Genomic DNA, 18,618 nt, shown 5'->3' with positions numbered 1-18,618 from the left:
CCTCAAATTCTATTTTTCTCCCTTTGAAGCTGTTATTTTGAAAACTACAACCCACAGAGCAGTAAGACATTCCAAAAAGCTGCTAGACATAAACCTGAGACTTAGGGCGCTAAGTTGGAATTTTTAATTTTAAGCTGCAAACCTTTGTTTGCAAAATCATACAAGGCTTTTAAAATATTTTTTTAAGTTATGATTCTTTTAGTTATTTCCAGTGTGCCATTTGGAGCTTCTTATAAACATGTGGAAATGATTGAAACTGTAAAATTGGGTGATCAGTTTTCTGCCCATTGTATATTTTGGGGGAAGTTGAGGATGCTTACTCGGTTGCTAAAAAGTAAGCATCCTCCATTCTCTCCAAAAATCCCTCAAAACCTGAAAGTAGCTAGAAGCTCATAGATTATTAAAGTCTGCATATATATGTGTGTCTGTATCTTCATATAAACAGAATCATAAGAGTTGGAAGGGAGCTCATGGGCCGTTGAGTCCAACCGCCCACTTAATGCAGGAAATCTAATTACAGCAAACCTAGCAGCTAGCTGTCCAATATATTTTTGAAGATTCCACAGGAGGAGGCTCCTCCTTGTTGATTCCATTGCTGTCTTCTCTTCACAAAGATGAATATAGCCATCTCCTTCAATATTTCCTGATATATTTAGTTCTTCATACATCATTGTTGTTCTTCTCTTAACTTGCTCTAACTTGTCTATATAGAAAGAACTTAGACTCTCAGAATTAAATGCTGCACTCCAGATGAGGCCTGAGCGGTGCAGAATATAGTGGGACTATTTCTTCTTTTGACTTGGAATCTATGTTTTATTAATGAAGGCTACAATAACATTTTGTTTGCTGCAGAATCACATTTCACAACTGATAACAAGAATAACAACAACAACAACAACAACAGCAACAACTTTATTCTTATACCTCGCCTCCATCTCCCTGAAGGGAGTCAGGGAGGCTTACACCTGCATCAGAATGTCTACAGAACATCAAAACAAAACAATCAATTAAAAACAAAAACAAGAAAACAACATTAAAATAAAATAGAGCAAAGCACAACAATTAAATAAAACACAATTTTATAGAACATAATGATGTAAAACAGCAGCATTAAAACTCACTCAAACAATACACAATAAAAACCAATAACCAGAATACTAAGATGGTCATGATCAAGGTGTAAACTGAACTGAATTGGAGACTGAGCATCCTGTTTTTCAAAGCTATGTAACTCACTTCTAATGAGTTTAAATTCTGATAAATTGAGATCTTTTTAAACACTACATAGTTGAAGCATGCTCAAAACATTTTAACTGAAATAGCTCCATGCTATGGAGTCCTGGGATCTGTAGTTTTGAAAGTTATTTAGAATTATGGATATAGTGCCTTATCAAACAGAAATTCCAGGAGTCATAAGGGGAAAACATACCACTATAAGTGCTGTACAAAAGACCTAGTCATATCTACCCAACGACAATATTTTCACCACTCTGGGATACATCTCCAGCAAATGAGCGCTGTCCCAAATGAGCGCTGTTACAGAATGCAAATCATTACAGAGTATTTCTTTTAGGAATAAACATATTTATATTCCAACATGGAGAATAAAAGTGTGCTTCTATAAATGAAAGAGATGCTAGAAGAGGGGAAACCATATAGTGAAGTTGCAGTCCTATCACACCACCCTTCACATTAGATGAGGTGGACCTGAAGTCATAGGAAGTAGATTTTAATTGGCTAGCACATAAAGTCAGTGGATTAGTTCTGGTTTTAATCATTGCTTACAGGTGCTATCCAGGGTGCTGAACCTCTTTGAGGGATAAGATTAAGTGCCTTGGATATCTCCTTGAAGGGGTTGACTAAAATACAGAACATTTTCTCAATTTCACTGATATGGGAACTACCCAAAGCTGCCAAAGTGACAAATGAGATCACCGTATTATATTAGAGGTTGAATTGCTCTCCATGGAGACTTCAGGGTCTTCTTGCTGTTTTTGTGGGCAGACTCTGGTGGAACCAAACATTGAGTTTGGGGAGGATCTAGTGCCCCATAAATGCCCTTGAGGGCAGAATGTGACCATGGGCTCCTCTTGCCCCTCAATGCCATACTGCAAGATGGCATTCTGCAGGAGTTCTTCATAGCTGTGAAACTAACTGGAGGTGTGACTCTTAATTTGATCAAGGTAGGTTAGGTCCATGAGGCAAACATTTCTGAACACATTCCAGAAGTATTCAGATTACAGAAATAATCTATTATCTCTGATAGCTCATATTATAAGCAACACTACCTATAATGTGCCATAGATCACCTTGTACTCCTTATGGCAACTCACTGATATGGCTACGTTTCTGGAATCAAAATGTTTGACTTTTGATTGTTTATCACATCTGAAAATGCATTTTGTTTTCAAAGCAGGGTTGCTTGTTTGAAAATAAGAACACAGAAACCAATCAAAGTTTAATTTACTCTGTTGCCAAGCTTTTACTTGTATGTTTTTGGCTTGTTAAAAGTAGTTGTCATATTTGATCAGAAAAACATATTGCAACAAAAACGGGAATTGCTAAAATTGCTGAATTTATATAACTGTTAACAATGCTAGCTCATATTGGTAAGGGAAATATGCATATAGGCATATAAATACATTGTAATAATCCACAAAACTATATATATGTGTGTTTTCATTGAGACATGATAATCTCCTGTCAAACTTTCATATGGGGATCATATACTCTAAGCCAAATGTAGCAAAACATACATAAAAATGAAATTAAAGTGTGTGTGTGTGCACAAGAAAGTTTATTATTGTCTTATTTGGAGCGTAGGGAGTCATAACTTTTATGTCATAGCAGCTTGTGTTATTTTAAAGGAATGGGGTGGTATGGGATGGAATTAAATCTCATATTTGCAAGGAATGAATTCCAGCATTATCTATTTTCAAAAAAGAAATCCATACTTAAATTTTACCTATTTTCCTGCTAGAATATTTTTTTGTTTCCTCTCCTAGGCCATTGATTTTCTGCTTCAAGATCCATTGTAGTATATGACAAACTAGAAGTAGCTCTTTCTAATGCGGTTATTTCATGATAAAATGCAGCCTAGGTTTGGGAAGTTATAGCCCTCCAGATAATTTAGGCTTCAGTTCCCCAAAGCGACAACTAATTTGGCCAGTAGTAAGATATTGTGGGAGTTGTAGTCCAAAATATTTCATGATTCAAAATTTTTCAACCTTTGTGTAGAAAATAGTATAACTGTCTTATTAGATGCAGATAGGGGAAATGAAAGTTGGTAGAAACACATTTTTACGTACCATGATCTGTGTTTTCTCCTGATCCCAATATGATAGATCAGTGGTTCTCAACCCGTGAGTCCCCAGGTGTTTTGTCCTATAACTCCCAGAAATCCCAGCCAGTTTGCCAGCTGTTAGAATTTATGGGACTTGAAGGTCAAAACATCTGGGGACCCACAGGTTGAGAACCACTGTGATAGAGGTTGTTGTTCTTGTGTATCTTTCTAATTTATGGTGATCCTAGGTCTAACAAACCATGGGGTATTCTTGGATTTTTTTTTGTTCAGAAGGGGGTTTGCCTTTTCCTTCCCTGAGACTGAGGGAGTGTGACTTGCCTAAAGTCCCTTAGTGGGCTTCCATGGTTGAGTGTGGGTTCAAACCCTGGTTTCTAGAATTGTAGTCCAGTGCTCAAACAACTATACCAGGTTTGAACAACCTGTGGCCCTCCAGATGTTTTAGACTTCAGATTCCAGAATTCCTGATTATTGAATATGCTGGGCTGAATCCATATATTCATTTCAAATAAGAGAGGACCCATTGAATGTTAACATATGCATTGACTTATCAACCTCCCATTGATTTAATGAGCCTATTCAAATTAAAATTAATAATCGGATCTGCCCTTAGGAGCTTTTGTGGTTTAGTGGTTTGAGCAAGGTCAGTCATGGAAATCTACAGAGTGACCTCAGCCATGGAAGAAGACAATGGTAAGCTCTTCTGAGCAAGTTTGGCCAGTTAATGTCAGAAAGGACTGGAAGACACACAATGGCGGCAGCAGCAGCAACATCCTTGGAAAACATCTTGAAGCCTTCACTCTTTAACTTCCAAGAAAGTATGATTAAGCTACATGCTCCTTTCCTCCCCAATTAGATTCCTTCAGTCTTAAAAAGCATTTCACGTATTGGCCTTTATAAAGGCAGGCTACACGAAGAGATTGGAGCCTTTCCATATATTATGCTGGTATTAGAAGATGATTCCAAAAGTGGCTGTAATTTTGATCTAATCGAAAGTTGCAAACATTTGCAAAGATGAGATTCTTTGGGACGAAACCGTGGAGAAAGAACATGACGTTGTTGTTTGTGCCTGGTATGGCAGGGAATCAGAAAAAGGACTTAAGAGGAGACATAATGTGATTGTAATGAATAGTAAGAAGTTTGAATGGATTCTTAAGTGAGTTTCATCTTGACTGCTTTAGATTTGTAGAATAAATCTAATGCAGATGGTTGGTTCTGAATTATTGTTTAAATAAACAGGCAATATTTCTTGTAGTACATGGTAGTCTTCATCTTTAAAACGCACCTGGGGGAAACACACATAGTTTGCTTCTCTTTATTTTTTGTCTTATTAAACCTACCAGCAGGATTAAAGCTCAGCTCCTGCATTGTAATTACACTACATCAATCACCATATGCTGTTTTGTTTATTTTGCATTATCTTTATTGAGATTTTACTGTGAGATTAATGAGTAGAGAGTGAATTGGGGGGAAGGAGGTAGAAATTCATCAGTGCTCTGAAGTCCTGGGAAATAATTTGAATTGCACATGAGAATTCTTGGTTTTGTATGTGTTTGGCTGAAGTCAAATGTTGCACAATTTTCTTTATAAACAGAGAAAATGACTGTGACATTTTGACATTGTATTCCAAATTGTTCCCCAGGTGTGGTTCAGACTCTTCAGTGTTGATTGTTTAAGTAAAACATGTGTTGCCTTGAGGAAGAGCCATTCATCACCATTGACCATAAAATGGTTATCCTTTTTTCTTCTTTTTCCCCCCGTGAGACCTTGTTGACCAATTAAAACTAAGAGGTATTACCTGTAATGCAACTTTTATCAGTGTTAGGGTAGTGGAACGAGATCTGTGGTGCATCTACACTGTACAATTAATGCAGCTTGACGCCACTTTTGTCAGTGTTAGGGTAGTAGAATGAGTATATGTTTTCTTAATTTTGCATTTTGAATAGATCTGCTATTTTCTCATGGCATTGCTTTGTAGTAATTGATCTTTTTGCATAGCAAATTAGTTCCACTTGTATAGAGGTAGGAAGAGGAATCTTCTAAAGAAGCACTTCTCAACATGGGAGTCAGGACCCGGGAAGGGGGGGGGGTCATGGGGGGATCAGAAGGTTAACCAATGTTCACATTTGGGCATATTGAGTATTTGTGTGAAGTTTGCTCCAGATCCATCATTGTTTGAGTCCACAGTGTTCTCTGGATGTAGGTGAACTACAACTCCCAAACTCAAGTTCAATACCCACCAAACCCTTCCAGTATTTTCTGTTGGTCATGGGAGTTCTGTGTGCTAAGTTTGGTTCAATGCAATTGTTGATGGAGTTTAGAATGCTCTTTGATTGTAGGTGAACTAAAAATCCCAGCAATTAGAACTTCCAAATGACAAAATCACCCCCCCCCCCTGCCAACCCCACCAATATTTAAATTTGGGCGTCTTGGATATTTGTACCAAATTTGGTCAAGTGAATGAATATAAATGCTGCATATCAGATATTGACATTACAATTCACAGCAGTAGTAAATTTACAGTTATGAAGTTGCAACAAAAATAATGTTATGGTTGGGGGCCATCACAACACAGGGAACTGTATTAAGGGGTTGCAGCATTAGGAAGGTTGAGAACAACTGTTCTAAAAGTTTTTGATATTTGGAATGAGTAACGAGTAGTCATCTTCCTTAGATATATTTTTCATTGGTGTAACATAAAATATTCTGCTCCATACTTTTTTTGTTGCTGTTCTTCCTTTTTCTCCTAACAATTCAGAGCGAAGGGTGCATTTTTAAAATTTCTATTTTCTGTTTCATCCTTCTCTCCCCTTCTCTCCCAGCATTCACCACACAAGTTTCGGTATAATCTTGGAGCATTTTCTTTTTCTCTTCCTTTGGTGGTCTGAATAAAAGACTAATAGTTCCCTGATACCGTGCCATTGGAGGTGGCCTCTCTATTAAGCATTTCTTTGGGACATCACCTGTCTTGTCTGCTTTAGTTTACAAGGTCATGGATCTAAAATCATCTGGAAATAGGCAGAGTGTTAAATTGCACTGTAGAATGATAAAATAAACTGAACCTGCCCAGAGGGGAATAGAGACTGCCAAGCAATGGTGTCCGTCTCATTTAATATATACAAACACTTGTAACAAGTCATTCGCTGACGGACACAATTAGTCTCTATGTCCCTATTATACCAAAAGCCTTGAAACATGTGCTTGACATGCTGAGTAAAGAGAATATCCCCCAAGTGGCCTTTGTCTCCAATGATGAAAATGGCTATTCCTTCTTGTTTTTTTTTTTAATCCATGAATATTAAGCTTGATTTTAATAGATTTCCCCCCTACGTTTTGTGTTCTTATTTCTGCATAATTCCCTGTGGTTTACTTTGCTGCATATAGAACTGGGAGAAAAAAAAACTTTCTTGGAATGCCACTCCCAGAATGGAAGTCATTGTCCCAATCCAGTACCTGAAGTAAGATCCAACTCCTGGTTTGGGGAACTTTATTTCTTCTATCACATGCAGCCAAATGTCTTAAACCAGACTGGTCTGTGTTGCCTCTTGTGGTGGTGTGCTTTAAGTAATTTATGACTTATAGTGACTTTAAGACAAACCTATCATGAGGTTTTCTTGGCAAGATTTGTTCAGAGAGGGTTTTTACTCTGAGGCTAATAGAGCATGACTTACACCTGAGGTTGGAAGACTAGCTTAAGTGGAACAGTCCCAGGTTGGAACTGCATTATACAGTCAGTGCTGACCCATGTAATGCAGTTCAGTGCAGTTTGAACTGCATTATATGGGTGTGCACTGACTATATGATGCAGTATAAGGCAGTATAGATCCAGACTCAGACTCAGTGGTAAGGGGATAGTAAAGGTTTCTCCTTGACATTAAGTCTAGTCATGTCCGACTCTGGGGGTGGTGCTCATCTCCATTTCTAAGCCGGAGAGCCATCGTCGTCCATAGACACCTCCAAGGTCATGACTGCATGGAGCGCCATTACTTTCCCGCAGAAGCAGTACCTATAGATCTACTCACATTTGTATGTTTTTGAACTTCTAGGTTGGCAGGAGCTGGGAAAACAGAGCTCACCCTGCTCCCCGGATTTGAACTGCCAACCTTTCAGTCAGCAAGTTCAGCAGCTCAGTGGTTTAACCGTTGTGCCACCAGGGGACCCTTGGTAAATAGAAGTTTGTCATCTACACTTTTATGGACCATGTTAGCTCCCATTTGAGGCAGCTGCTTCATTCTCCGTAACAGTTGGTCAACCATATGTAGAAGGTTTGTACAGCATTTCATGAACCTTACTCTAGATACCAAATGATCAAATATAATATATTTTAAGCTGCATCGAGCCTCCTTCATGTCAGTTCCCCAAAGCCCTAGTTTTTGTTAAATGAACTGTCATTTTACTAATTATTATCCTGTAGTTAATTAGTGTGGATTAATTATTCAGAAACCCACTTTAAGTTATGAGCAACCACATTGTGACACTATTATTTTGGTTCACATCAGCTCTGCTTACCAGGTTTTTAAATTTAAAAGTGATGAAAAATAGTGCACAGTGTCAGTTGACAATGTAGCTAGCAATGCTGAAGTATGAACTTTTCGTAGCTCGAACAAACACGTTGTTACCAAATCAAAATTGTAAGAGAGCTTAATAGCATTTTCAAGCAAATTAACAGATTGTTTTAAAAGAAAAATCTGTGAAAACACCGTTGTTTGGATGAAAAAAGAGCAATTCTTGCTGGGCACAATCTTTACTCTAGATTTTCCTTTTCTGTTATCTTGTCTCTTTATTGTGTATGAGTATTATTTCTTTTGTACAAAAAGAGATGACTGCAGAGCAATTTTCCTTACATTTAGGATACTCTAAATCTCACAAATAGAGGACACTTCTGTTTAATTATTAAGTGTTGCTAAAATCTTCATCCCAGAGTTACTTGATTTCCAGAAACGAAGCAGAAAATATTTTTGAGGAAGACCCCTCACATATATTAACTGTGAAGATGTGTCATGAAATGTCATGCATAGCTATATCAAATAATTTCAAATCTTTTTGTTCTTTGGTTGCAATAAAGGCATATTTCATTAGCCATTTGTAGACTTACCTCTCCACTGTTTTGGTTATAGTTGTAATGTCCTGTGATTTAAGTTAGTCATTATTTCAGTGGGTCTGTTTTGTATATGAGCAAATCTGGATCAACCCCCTTTGTTTTGCCCCAGCTTGTTTAATGTCAATGGTGGATGCAACAAGGAGAATCCTGCAAGCTTGATCATGCCACTATTCTTTATTGGTTTTTTTTTCTTTAAAGAAGACCTAAAATGACATTGGCTAATAGTATTGTGGTCTCATTAATTTGTGTTGATACTGACCAGTTGTCATTACGAAGCTTAGCCATGCCCATAAAGTCCTAAATACAGGAGGAAATTTTCTTTTCAAAATCAGAGCATTTAATTGTAACTGATGATGCATGTCAGTACTGTTCTCCTGAGGTTGAACTGCTGAAGAAATGAGAATTTAGTTACCCATACTGGTAGTAACCTTTTACTGAAAACTGGTCACCTTTTTGCTCTTGCTGATGTGTTACTGTTAAGAAGAAATATGCTATTGATGCGACCTTGTCAATATAAATCAATATAATAATATTTTTATGCTCAGCTTAATATACTTGCCATTCCCATATTGTGCTTTATATAAATGGATTATTTAGAGCTGTATAAATCATTGTTTATTATTATTATTGTTTAGAAAGGCTGCTTTAGGCGGAAGTGCTGAGTGTTTCTTCCCTTTCACCCTTCCCAGTAAGATCTTGCTCCGGATACCTTATTGTGGCCATACTTGGGAATTTTGCTTCGGTGACTATTAATGATCAATGTAATGAACAGGAGAAAGGCTCTAGAGGAGCCTTAATGTTTGTTCCAATTTATAAAACCAGAAGTTATAATACAAGACAGATCAGTTTATACACTTGAGTTATAGTTCTCTAAATATTTCACTATGGACCATTGTTCATTTTTGTACAATTGCATTTCCTTCACCTGTGCAGTAGCATGGAAAGTGGAGAGTGAGATCCATTGTTGCAAACAATGAGAAGTTATGTGTCCAATGTCTAAGAATTTGCTACCCATGGCAATTGTGGTCTCCCAGGTACATAAGGTAGGAGCCGTGATGGCTTAATGAGTTAAACCCTTGTCCTGGCTGAACTGCCGACCTGAAGGTTGGTGTTTTGAATCTGCAAGATGGGATGAGCTCCCATCTGTCAGCTCCAGCTTCCTATGCAAGGACATGAGAGAAGCCTCCAATGGATGGTAACAGATCCTGGTGTCCTCTGGGCAACATTTCTACAGACGGCCAATTCTCTCACACCAAAAGCAACTTGCAATTTCTCAAGTTGCTCTGACACAATAAAAAGGTACATAAGGTGCCTTGTTTATGGGAATGCAGTATAAGATACTGGACAGGAATGACACAACAACATTAAAATTGTCCATAACTTTTTACCAATTCAGAGTTGGATGCTGCTCCATATTACATTAAGAGATTTTTTTTTTGGTATGAGGAATTAGTCTGTTGTATGAATACTCACCTATAGCTTGTCATTATTACAGCCCAGAAGCAAAGGTTATCACTTCAGTAACATCTGGGCCTTCATTTTTAAGGGTCTATTTTCTTTGAGAAATAGGTTGCAGTCCAGAATTAGTTATTCATTGAAAGAAGACATGTCAGCTCTGAAAGCCCTGGTAGTGGTTTTTAAAAAAATCTTCCCAGACAGCTCATTTAATGGAAGCTATCTAGAGGATTCTTCTTTGCATAGAATAGGATTATGCAGCCTCATTTCAAAAGTATGCGTAGACCCTGCTAATTGCCAATCAATATAGTAGTGGGAGTTACCTCTGCATTAGTTTCCTTGTCTTAGTAGCAAGCTTGCTCATCCGCTCATTCAAAGGAGCCATCTGATGACAAGGTCGCATCAATAAATTATGGTTCGAGAGTGGTTTTCCTTCACGTCAAGTCATATCTCTTGTCCCAACTGTGATTTCCCCCCCTTTGCCTTGCAGTACCTCAAATGATTTAAATAGTTGTTCTTGGCTCCTAGCAGTTTCAAAATGTTTCTGGCATAAATAGGAAATTGAATAAGAAGCATTATTACAATGCACCTGACTTGTTGCTTTTGGTTGAGGTCTTTGGGTGACTATAAAGCCCTATACGGTTCTGGCCCAGCCTACTTGTCCGAACGTATCTCCCTCTACATTCCATCTCATAGCCTAAGATCATTCGGGGAGGCCCTGCTCTCGGTCCCGCCAGCTTCGCAAACGTGTTTGGCAGGGATGAGGGATAGGGCCTTCTCTGTCATGACCCCCCCCCCCCCCCGCCTGTGGAACTCGCTCCCCAGTGTGATTAGGTCAGCTTCATCCCACCTTTCTTTTAGGAAAAAACTGAAATCATGGTTCTGGGACCAGGCCTTTGGATAGCAGGCATGACACCACATTGGAGGTTGAACTGGACTGGAAATGGTTATATGGCTGATATAACCATATGTTTTAAAATGTATTTAACTTACAGTTTTATTTATTGTTTTAAATTGCTGTTATATCTGTTATAATTGTTTTGTACATAGTGGCATCGAATTTTTGCCTGTGTATGCCACTCTGAGTCCCCCCTCGGGAGTTGAGAAAGTGGGGTAGAAATGTTGGAAATAAATAAATAAATAAAATGCAAAGTCCAGCCAGTTGAAGGAGAGAGAAGGATTTTGAAGACTTCCTGCTTTGGCAATCATTTCCTCATAATACTTATTAGCAATACTCTTTTTCAATGTATATTGTGTATTGTGATGTTAAATTTTGGGACAATAGGCAGAGCCCCGTGTATAAAACCCATTTTGTTTTTTGTATCACTTAATTATTTGTATACATAAGGATATATAACTGAAATGGCACATAAAAGAGCCAGAGTTTCATATACTTTTAAAAAAAGCACTTTAGCTCATTATAGTTTCTTTATTTCACAAAGATAAGTGAATTCACCCTTATCCCTGCTAATGGTGTCCTGCTCTGAATGATTATTATATTTTCTATCATACTTTAAAGCCTGCTTCCTATTTTTAACTTTTATCTAAACATTTATTAGAGTGTTTTTCTGTTAACCATGGCTTGATTTCCTAAGTAAACATTCAGCTTGAAGCTGAGCAGAGATGAAATCAGGCATCTGTCGTAGATTATTTTTTGTGTTGCAGACACTTCATTCAGCAAATAGATAATATTTACTTGTTTCCCAAAGTATCAAAAATGGTATGGGCTAGGGAAAACCATCCCATTGGCATTATCACTAAAAGGATGTCCTTCCATGTTCATCAGTGCTTCTTGTCAACTATCACGCTAAGTAAAAGTACTCTCTGAGTACTCTCAAAACAAAACAGTAGTGCTTTTTGCTGTTTACCAGTGTGGAAGCTTGGAAATGGATGGTGAATCCTGTCTCTTCTTCAGTGTAATTGAGACAGTGTAATTCAGTTTGATTTCATCTTGTCCTATAAAGCTTATTTCCCTAAAAGCCTAACTTCTACATCTGAGCCTCCTTTAATCTATGATGACTCTCACAGAAGTCAACAGAATAGACACTTTTGTGTAGTTTTCATATAGAATGTAAAAAGTACATCTATTTTCCCATGTTGTTATATATCTTGACGGTATGCTTGTGTTGTTTGTATTTTACGTATCTCGAAAACAGTCTTGCAATTGTATCACCATGTACAGATTTGCAGCAATAGTGCTACAAATAGGCTTGTCCACTGAAATAACCAAGTATCTTTCTTTTCTAATCCATCTCCAATGTGTCATCCTTTAGACATTGGTTACACAGAGCTAGACAATGCTTTTGTTTCACACCTCCCCCCTTCTTTATTTTGGAACAGAAAGATGACAACTACCGAAGCCTTCCACGGGACACCAGTAGCTGGTCTGCTAACCAGTTTCAAAGAGACAATGCTCGCTCTTCACTAAGTGCCACCCATCCCATGGTAGACAAATGGTTAGAGAGACAAGAACAGGTAACAAATTTGTGGCTTCTGATAAAACAGATGACTTTGACCTTTATATCTGTATGTGTGCACACACACACACCCTATTACATTTTAAATGTTTGCTGGAGTGAAGATGGTTCTGGTCATCAGACCTTCAGGGAGTTTTTTTAAGGCCAATAACTACCACTGCGATTTCAGTTTACTGGAATGAATGTGTACAAACTCTGAGCACAGATTCTTGAGACATCCTGCTGGGTCATGTCATGTCAGCAAGATATGGATAAATAACACATAATAAAATATGTGCTGTTTGAAAGTTTTTAAAAATGAAGAAAGGTGAATGTGCTGGATGCAGGCTAGGTCTGTGTTAAGAATTGAAGCAGACACTCTATAGGAAGTTAAAAGATGATTGCATTTATGATTACTGGACTGTAGGAGATGGATCAAATCTTTCAATGCGTTTGCACATAAAAACATTGCTTCCCAAGCTCAAGCGTTCTCTCAGACCATAACTTGCACCTGCGAAAACACTTTTGAGTTGGAACTGAGAAGTTAATGTGGATAAAGACAAATGATTATGTTCACTTATCTTGTTGGAACCCTTTATAAAACAGAACCTAGTCTCTTTCTTTTTTTGGCATGGTGGGAAAGCATTTTATGCTAGAGTTTATACATGGATGTTGGCACCCATTATTTCTAGTGATTTTTTAATAGATTCACCCACTTATACACATATCCCTCCATTTTGATCTGGTGTAATGTAAGATGTTGCTATTGATCATGACATCTGGAAGACACTAATTAGAGCAGTGATTCCCAAACATTGATCCTCCAGATGTTTTTGAGTTTTAATTTCCAGAAGTCCTCGTTGGGATCTGAAATCTGAAACAAAGTTTGGGAGCTACTGAATTAGAAGAAGATTGCTCTGGAGCCTGATTTCACAGAAACATTTGCTCAAAATCTAAACGCCACCATGTAGTCTGTAGTTATTCTTAAATGCAGATAAGTTGAATAAAAAATCTTAATGGTTAACCTCTAAGAAAATGTCTATTTGCATTTTTAAAATATATTTCAAATAGATTTGTGTATTGTGGTACTCTGCCCCAAAGTTTTTAATGACACCTTTTTTTTAAAAAAAAAAAATACTGTTGTGATATACAGAGATAACTAAACATGCTTGAATTGTGTTAGTTAACTGAATGTGCTTCCTTTCACCCTCTTTTTCCCTAAGTATCCTTTTTGTAGGCTTTAAAAATCTATTAAACTTGATGCTAATGAGTCTGCATGTACCTAAAAAGGAAGGATCCTTTGGTGATTTCATATCAGTGGGATAATTAATTAAACTGAAATTGTTTAACAGGGCATGAACAGTGGAGGCAAATCCATAATGAGAACAGAATCAGGAATGGCACTAAGGGTTTGTTCATTATAAAGCTCAGATGTAAGGGGAAATCCTGGCTTTCAACCCAACTCACATCTCTTAAAAAGTCCAAGCTGCCACACATCTTAGGCTAACATATTTATTCCTTTGCCTCGTACTTCTCTCATGTGAAATTAGTAGAAAACCGTAGTATAAAACCATAGTTTGATGTTATATCCAAATCCAACAAACTATGGTTTGCATGTCTGGTTTACAGTGAAAATAGGAATGGAACCTAATGCTATAATAAATCTGATAGCAATGTTGTTTTTGTCGAAGTGTGGAAAAAGACAAAGAAAACCTAGCGTTTAGCTGTTTTTGTAATACCAGGGCGTGGCTCGTTCTTTTGCTTGAATCATGTCAACATGATCATGCCATTTTATAAACTGCTTGGTTCCATTTTATAAACTGCTTGGTTTATTCCTGGTTCTGTCTTGTTTTGCTTCCAAGAGCTTACAAGATTTCCAAAAGTTTTAACTCTCTTTTCAGCAGTCTTTTTAGGTTGTTGCAAGAGATAATGATTGTTCCAAAGTTTTCATGGCTGAGCACCTGGATTTCATTGGTCTTAGTTGAACTCTGTTACCATAATTTTACTTTGATTGTTGTAGCAAATTATATACTGCTTCATTTATCTTGGGACCCATTTAGATAGACCAAAAAACCGGGACCTGTCTTGGTTTTTACCGGAGGCATCCAAATGACAACTCCAGCAAAAACAAATTATTTCTGAACAAACCAAGGTTCCTAATTAGTTAGATCCGTGCCTTCTTGAAAGGTCTGGGTCTCATAGGGTATTGGGCCTGTGGGGACTCATTCTCGGGACTACTCAGTGGGGAGGGGTTCCACTGCACTCCAACACCTTTTGGGCTCCTGAAGCCCAAAGGTGCAGGAGAGCATCCAACCCCTTCCCCACCCCAACACCTACTCCCTAAAACTTACTTAAAATGTCTCTGACTGCCATAAATCCTTTTCTCACATCCTTCTGCGATGAGACCAAGAGGGGAGTGAGGAGGGATTTTCTTCTTCACCCATCCTGTCTCCACAGGTGTCATTTTCTCGTGCAAGGAGGACATGAGGGGAGGATTTATGGCAGCCAGAGACATTTTTAGTAAGTTTTAGGGGGTAGATGGGGGGGGGGCTTCAGGAGGTCCCAAGTAGCCCCACCACCCTGAGAAAGCCTGGGTTTGCACTGGGGAGTGGAGACTAGAACCTGTGCTGAAACAGGTTATTTTAACCCACTTCAGAGTGAATTTTAGTCCTGTGTGGAAAGGCAATGGAATTAAAAACTGTATTTCTTCCATTCTAAGATGCCATTGATTGTAAGATGCATACTAATTTCAGTACCACCAACAGAAATAATCATAATATGCACCCATAATTTTAAGGCATCCCCTATTTTTAGAAATGTTTATATGGAGGAAATGTGCATCTTTGAACTGAAGAAATGCAGTAGTTAACATTTCCTGTGGTAGCAGTAATTTATGCTCCATTTCTGTGAGAGTACAAGTTCTCTTTGCTGAATCTGGTACAGTATGATATAACTCCTCAGTGCCATTATGAGCAAACATATGCATAAGAAAGTCTCAGTTGGTTGTGGAAAGGGACTTATTAGGAGAACAGAGCTGGCCCTTATTAGAGAAATTGCTGCTTCTCGTCCCAGTGCTTTGGCCCTTAGCATCTAATAGCTGAAAAGATATTTCAAAATGCATTTATGCTCTTTTGTCCACTCTTCTGTATATTACCCCAATTTCCAGTAATGTGAAATAATTGGCAGTGCATCTTTTGAAGCTTTGTTAACTGGAGTCGAGCATTGCAGCTTGCTGGTTAGGAATGTGCGCTTGAATATAAGGATCAGTTCACATTGATATTATAAAATGCTCCTCAAAGTAAGCATGAATGGTATGAGATAAAAATGCTTTCCTGTCAATTATACCCCGTAAAACGAGACAACCATAATTTGATGTTTTACATTTATTAGCTGCAAGTATGCTTTAGCATTCTAAAAATATACTTGCATCCATTCATTTCCAGAGTAATTGTGTGTTTTACAAGTAAAATTTTGTACTTGGAATTATGATGATAATATAAAATTGTTTTAATCCTTCACATAAATGATGTTGTTGTTGTTCAAAAAATCTTACAAATTATTTTCCCCTTTATGTTGTCTTTTGAAAAGCTTCCAATTTTTAAATAATTTCAAATATTTCCAGTGGTGATAATTTTTCAATCTTAGCTTTATTTATATCCTATCTTTTCCCCAAGACTAGATCTCAACATAGCTTACACATTAAAGAGATTACAAATAAAAATAGACCAAAAATCAAAATTAAAACCAAATTAAGCTATTAGCTAAATTAAAAACATATACTTTAAAAGATTTTTAAAACGTTAATGCACTATAAGATAAAACTATACATACATCTCTTATATCCCTTTCTGTAAACATTTTTTAATTCTAAAAGTCTGTATCAAAAGACTTTGCCTACCAGCAGAAGGATAGCAAGGTAACCCCAAGGAGGGTGCATCTACACTGTAGAATTATTACAGTTTGGCGCCACTTTAAATACCATGACTTAATGCAATGGAAGTGTGGATGTTTTTGTAGTTTAGTGAGGTAACAGTACACTTTGGCAGGGAGGTCTAAAGATTTTTTAAAAAAACTACAGCACCCAGCATTACACATAATTGAGTCATAGAAGCTACAGCAATGCCTAACTGCATTAATTCTTCAGTGTAGATGCCTCTTAGGAAGACCCTTTCTTGATTTATCACCAACCATAAATGTGAAGGTGACGGAACGTAGAGAAGAGTCTCTCCTTAGCATCCCAGACTCGTATGGGAAGATAGTGTCAGATAGCCTGGGTTTAAGCCATATAAGACTTTAAATATGATGAAAAATCTGGGTGGCTAAATGTTGAAATTGCTGTCCAGCACATCCAACAAAGAGAAAATGAAATATTATTTATAGATCATCAGCAAGATAGCATGCCCCATGTGTGAAAGTAACTGACGAGTTGGAAGAATAAGAGAGAAGGAATTTACTAACATTCATCTTGTTGTAGCACGGCCAACAAAGATAAGACAGTTGGGTTGTATGAAAAGGAGAAGTAGGCTGCATGTTTACAAAGTGAGGTCATTAAAGATAAATGTACCATGTTTTTTCCACTCCGTGATGAAAAACTAAGTCAGCTTTCATGGAACAATAGGAAGGAACAAGACCAGTCTAAGCAACCTAAGGAATGTCTTTAAAAGTGTTTGTCAAAATCATTGATTTACGAGTGAATCTGTAGGATCCTGTGCTGTGATTCTAATTGCTACACCACACAGCCATAGAGAGAAATGAAGAGTTGCTTTTCCAGCAACATGAAGCAGAAAGCATTGAAGTGTGTGCACAAGTACACACTGCAGGAGGAAAACCAGCTGTAAAACAAAGCAGAGGTTCACTTCATTAAAGTATGTTTCTGCAGGTACAATCCACTTTATGGGAAGTTCTGTTTATTTTAATGCTTCCATTAGTTTCTTTGCATTTACATTTAATTTGCGACAATTCAATAACTTCAACTGAACAAAATTGTAATTTCTGTGTGCTTTTGCCAGTTTTTCTTCCTTCTCTCCAGCAGTAGAGTCTTATGTATAAATAGGATTAGTGGTAATTTTTGAGACCGAGAATTTTACAGTTCATTCTTTGCTTGAGACTCATGAATGCTCATTTAGAAACAATCTGAATTAAAAACAAAAAACCTAATTTTAAGCCATTGAAGAAAACAGTGGTTTAGATTACTGTTTCCCTTACCCTTGATGTGACACTTTACACTAATTCTCTAAACTGTGAATCATGATACTGAAGCTAACTTAGAATTGGGTGGTGGTGGAATCTTTACAAAATGTTGAGAAACCTTATCTTATTCCAAAACTAGGTGTAGGATCATTCTTTTCCAATAGTTGATTTGGTGCCAATTACTAACAAACCTTACTGATATTAGCTAAGGTTTATTGATAGTAAATTATGCAGTAGATTGTACACAAAAGAGAAGTATTTCAGTCTATTCACTGATTGGGTCCAGCATCTCCTCACAGTGGTAGAATTTGGTCCATCAGTTTGTGATCTAAATTAGCCCCTATATGTAGTCTCTGGGCTATGTGCACCTTCCATGTTTGGTTGAGGTTGGTGGAAGATGGCCTCCCAAAAATTATACAGTGCAGAAGGAAACAAAAAAGATGTGTGTGTGCAAGTGTGACCCATCTGTTCTCTGCCCACATACAACCCCCCCTAGCTATAAAACTACAAGCAAATTGGCAGATTTTCTTCCTTAATCTATTCACAGCAATGATATATTTCTGCAGCCTCCAACTGCTAAGCTAATGCAAAAAAAGGTATCCAACAAGGTCGATAATACAACTTGTCTCTTTATCTACACTAGACAGTTGTTGACATTTTGATGTGATGCTAACAAGAGTCCAGCTCACCAACTCACTGCAAATAATGATGTCATGGAAAGGGGGACATGCCTTTCTGGGGGACAAATTCAATTCTGTGAAATTGTATTCAGCCCTAGACCTATGGACTGAGGCTTCCTATTCTGGTGTCTGTATTAACACCTGAGCAATTAGGTACACATTTTGGTGTATTCAGTCTTCAATGGCTGACCTGCTAATTGACTTTGTTATTTTAATTTGGACTTTGGATGCTGTAGGACATGAGACTGCCGACTTCTTGGTCTACAGAAAATATTTTCAAATAGGCTTTCAATTTATTTACTTACATCAGATGTATAATGCTTCCATAATTCTGAGATCTTGATAATATTGCAAATGCATATGTAACTTTGAAAAGATTGAAGAGCAGAATGCATATATTGCTTGTGTATAACCTGAGCAGAGAGAAACTCTGCA

The 18,618-nt window shown here is 37.5% G+C and overlaps 1 protein-coding gene across 13 annotated transcripts in view; it reads left to right on the top strand.

Annotated features, from left to right (window-relative positions):
• PARD3 (par-3 family cell polarity regulator) overlaps window positions 1–18,618 on the top strand; it is a 620,400-nt gene that overhangs the window by 277,996 nt on the left and 323,786 nt on the right. For 10 of the 13 annotated variants that reach the window (XM_067470359.1, XM_060782524.2, XM_060782531.2 and 7 more), the window contains one exon: window positions 12,198–12,332. The exons of the other annotated variants lie outside the window; for them this stretch is intronic. In XM_067470359.1, coding sequence (XP_067326460.1) covers window positions 12,198–12,332 — 135 coding nt within the window. The remainder of the gene's footprint in view (window positions 1–12,197; window positions 12,333–18,618) is intronic. 13 annotated transcript variants of the gene reach the window in all.

The sequence above is a fragment of the Anolis sagrei genome, chromosome 6 (assembly GCF_037176765.1).
Source record: "Anolis sagrei isolate rAnoSag1 chromosome 6, rAnoSag1.mat, whole genome shotgun sequence".
In the NCBI taxonomy this organism is placed as follows: Eukaryota; Metazoa; Chordata; class Lepidosauria; order Squamata; family Dactyloidae; genus Anolis; species Anolis sagrei.
The sequence above is the reverse complement of the archived record's forward strand: the minus strand, read 5'-3'. Positions and strand labels throughout refer to the sequence as shown.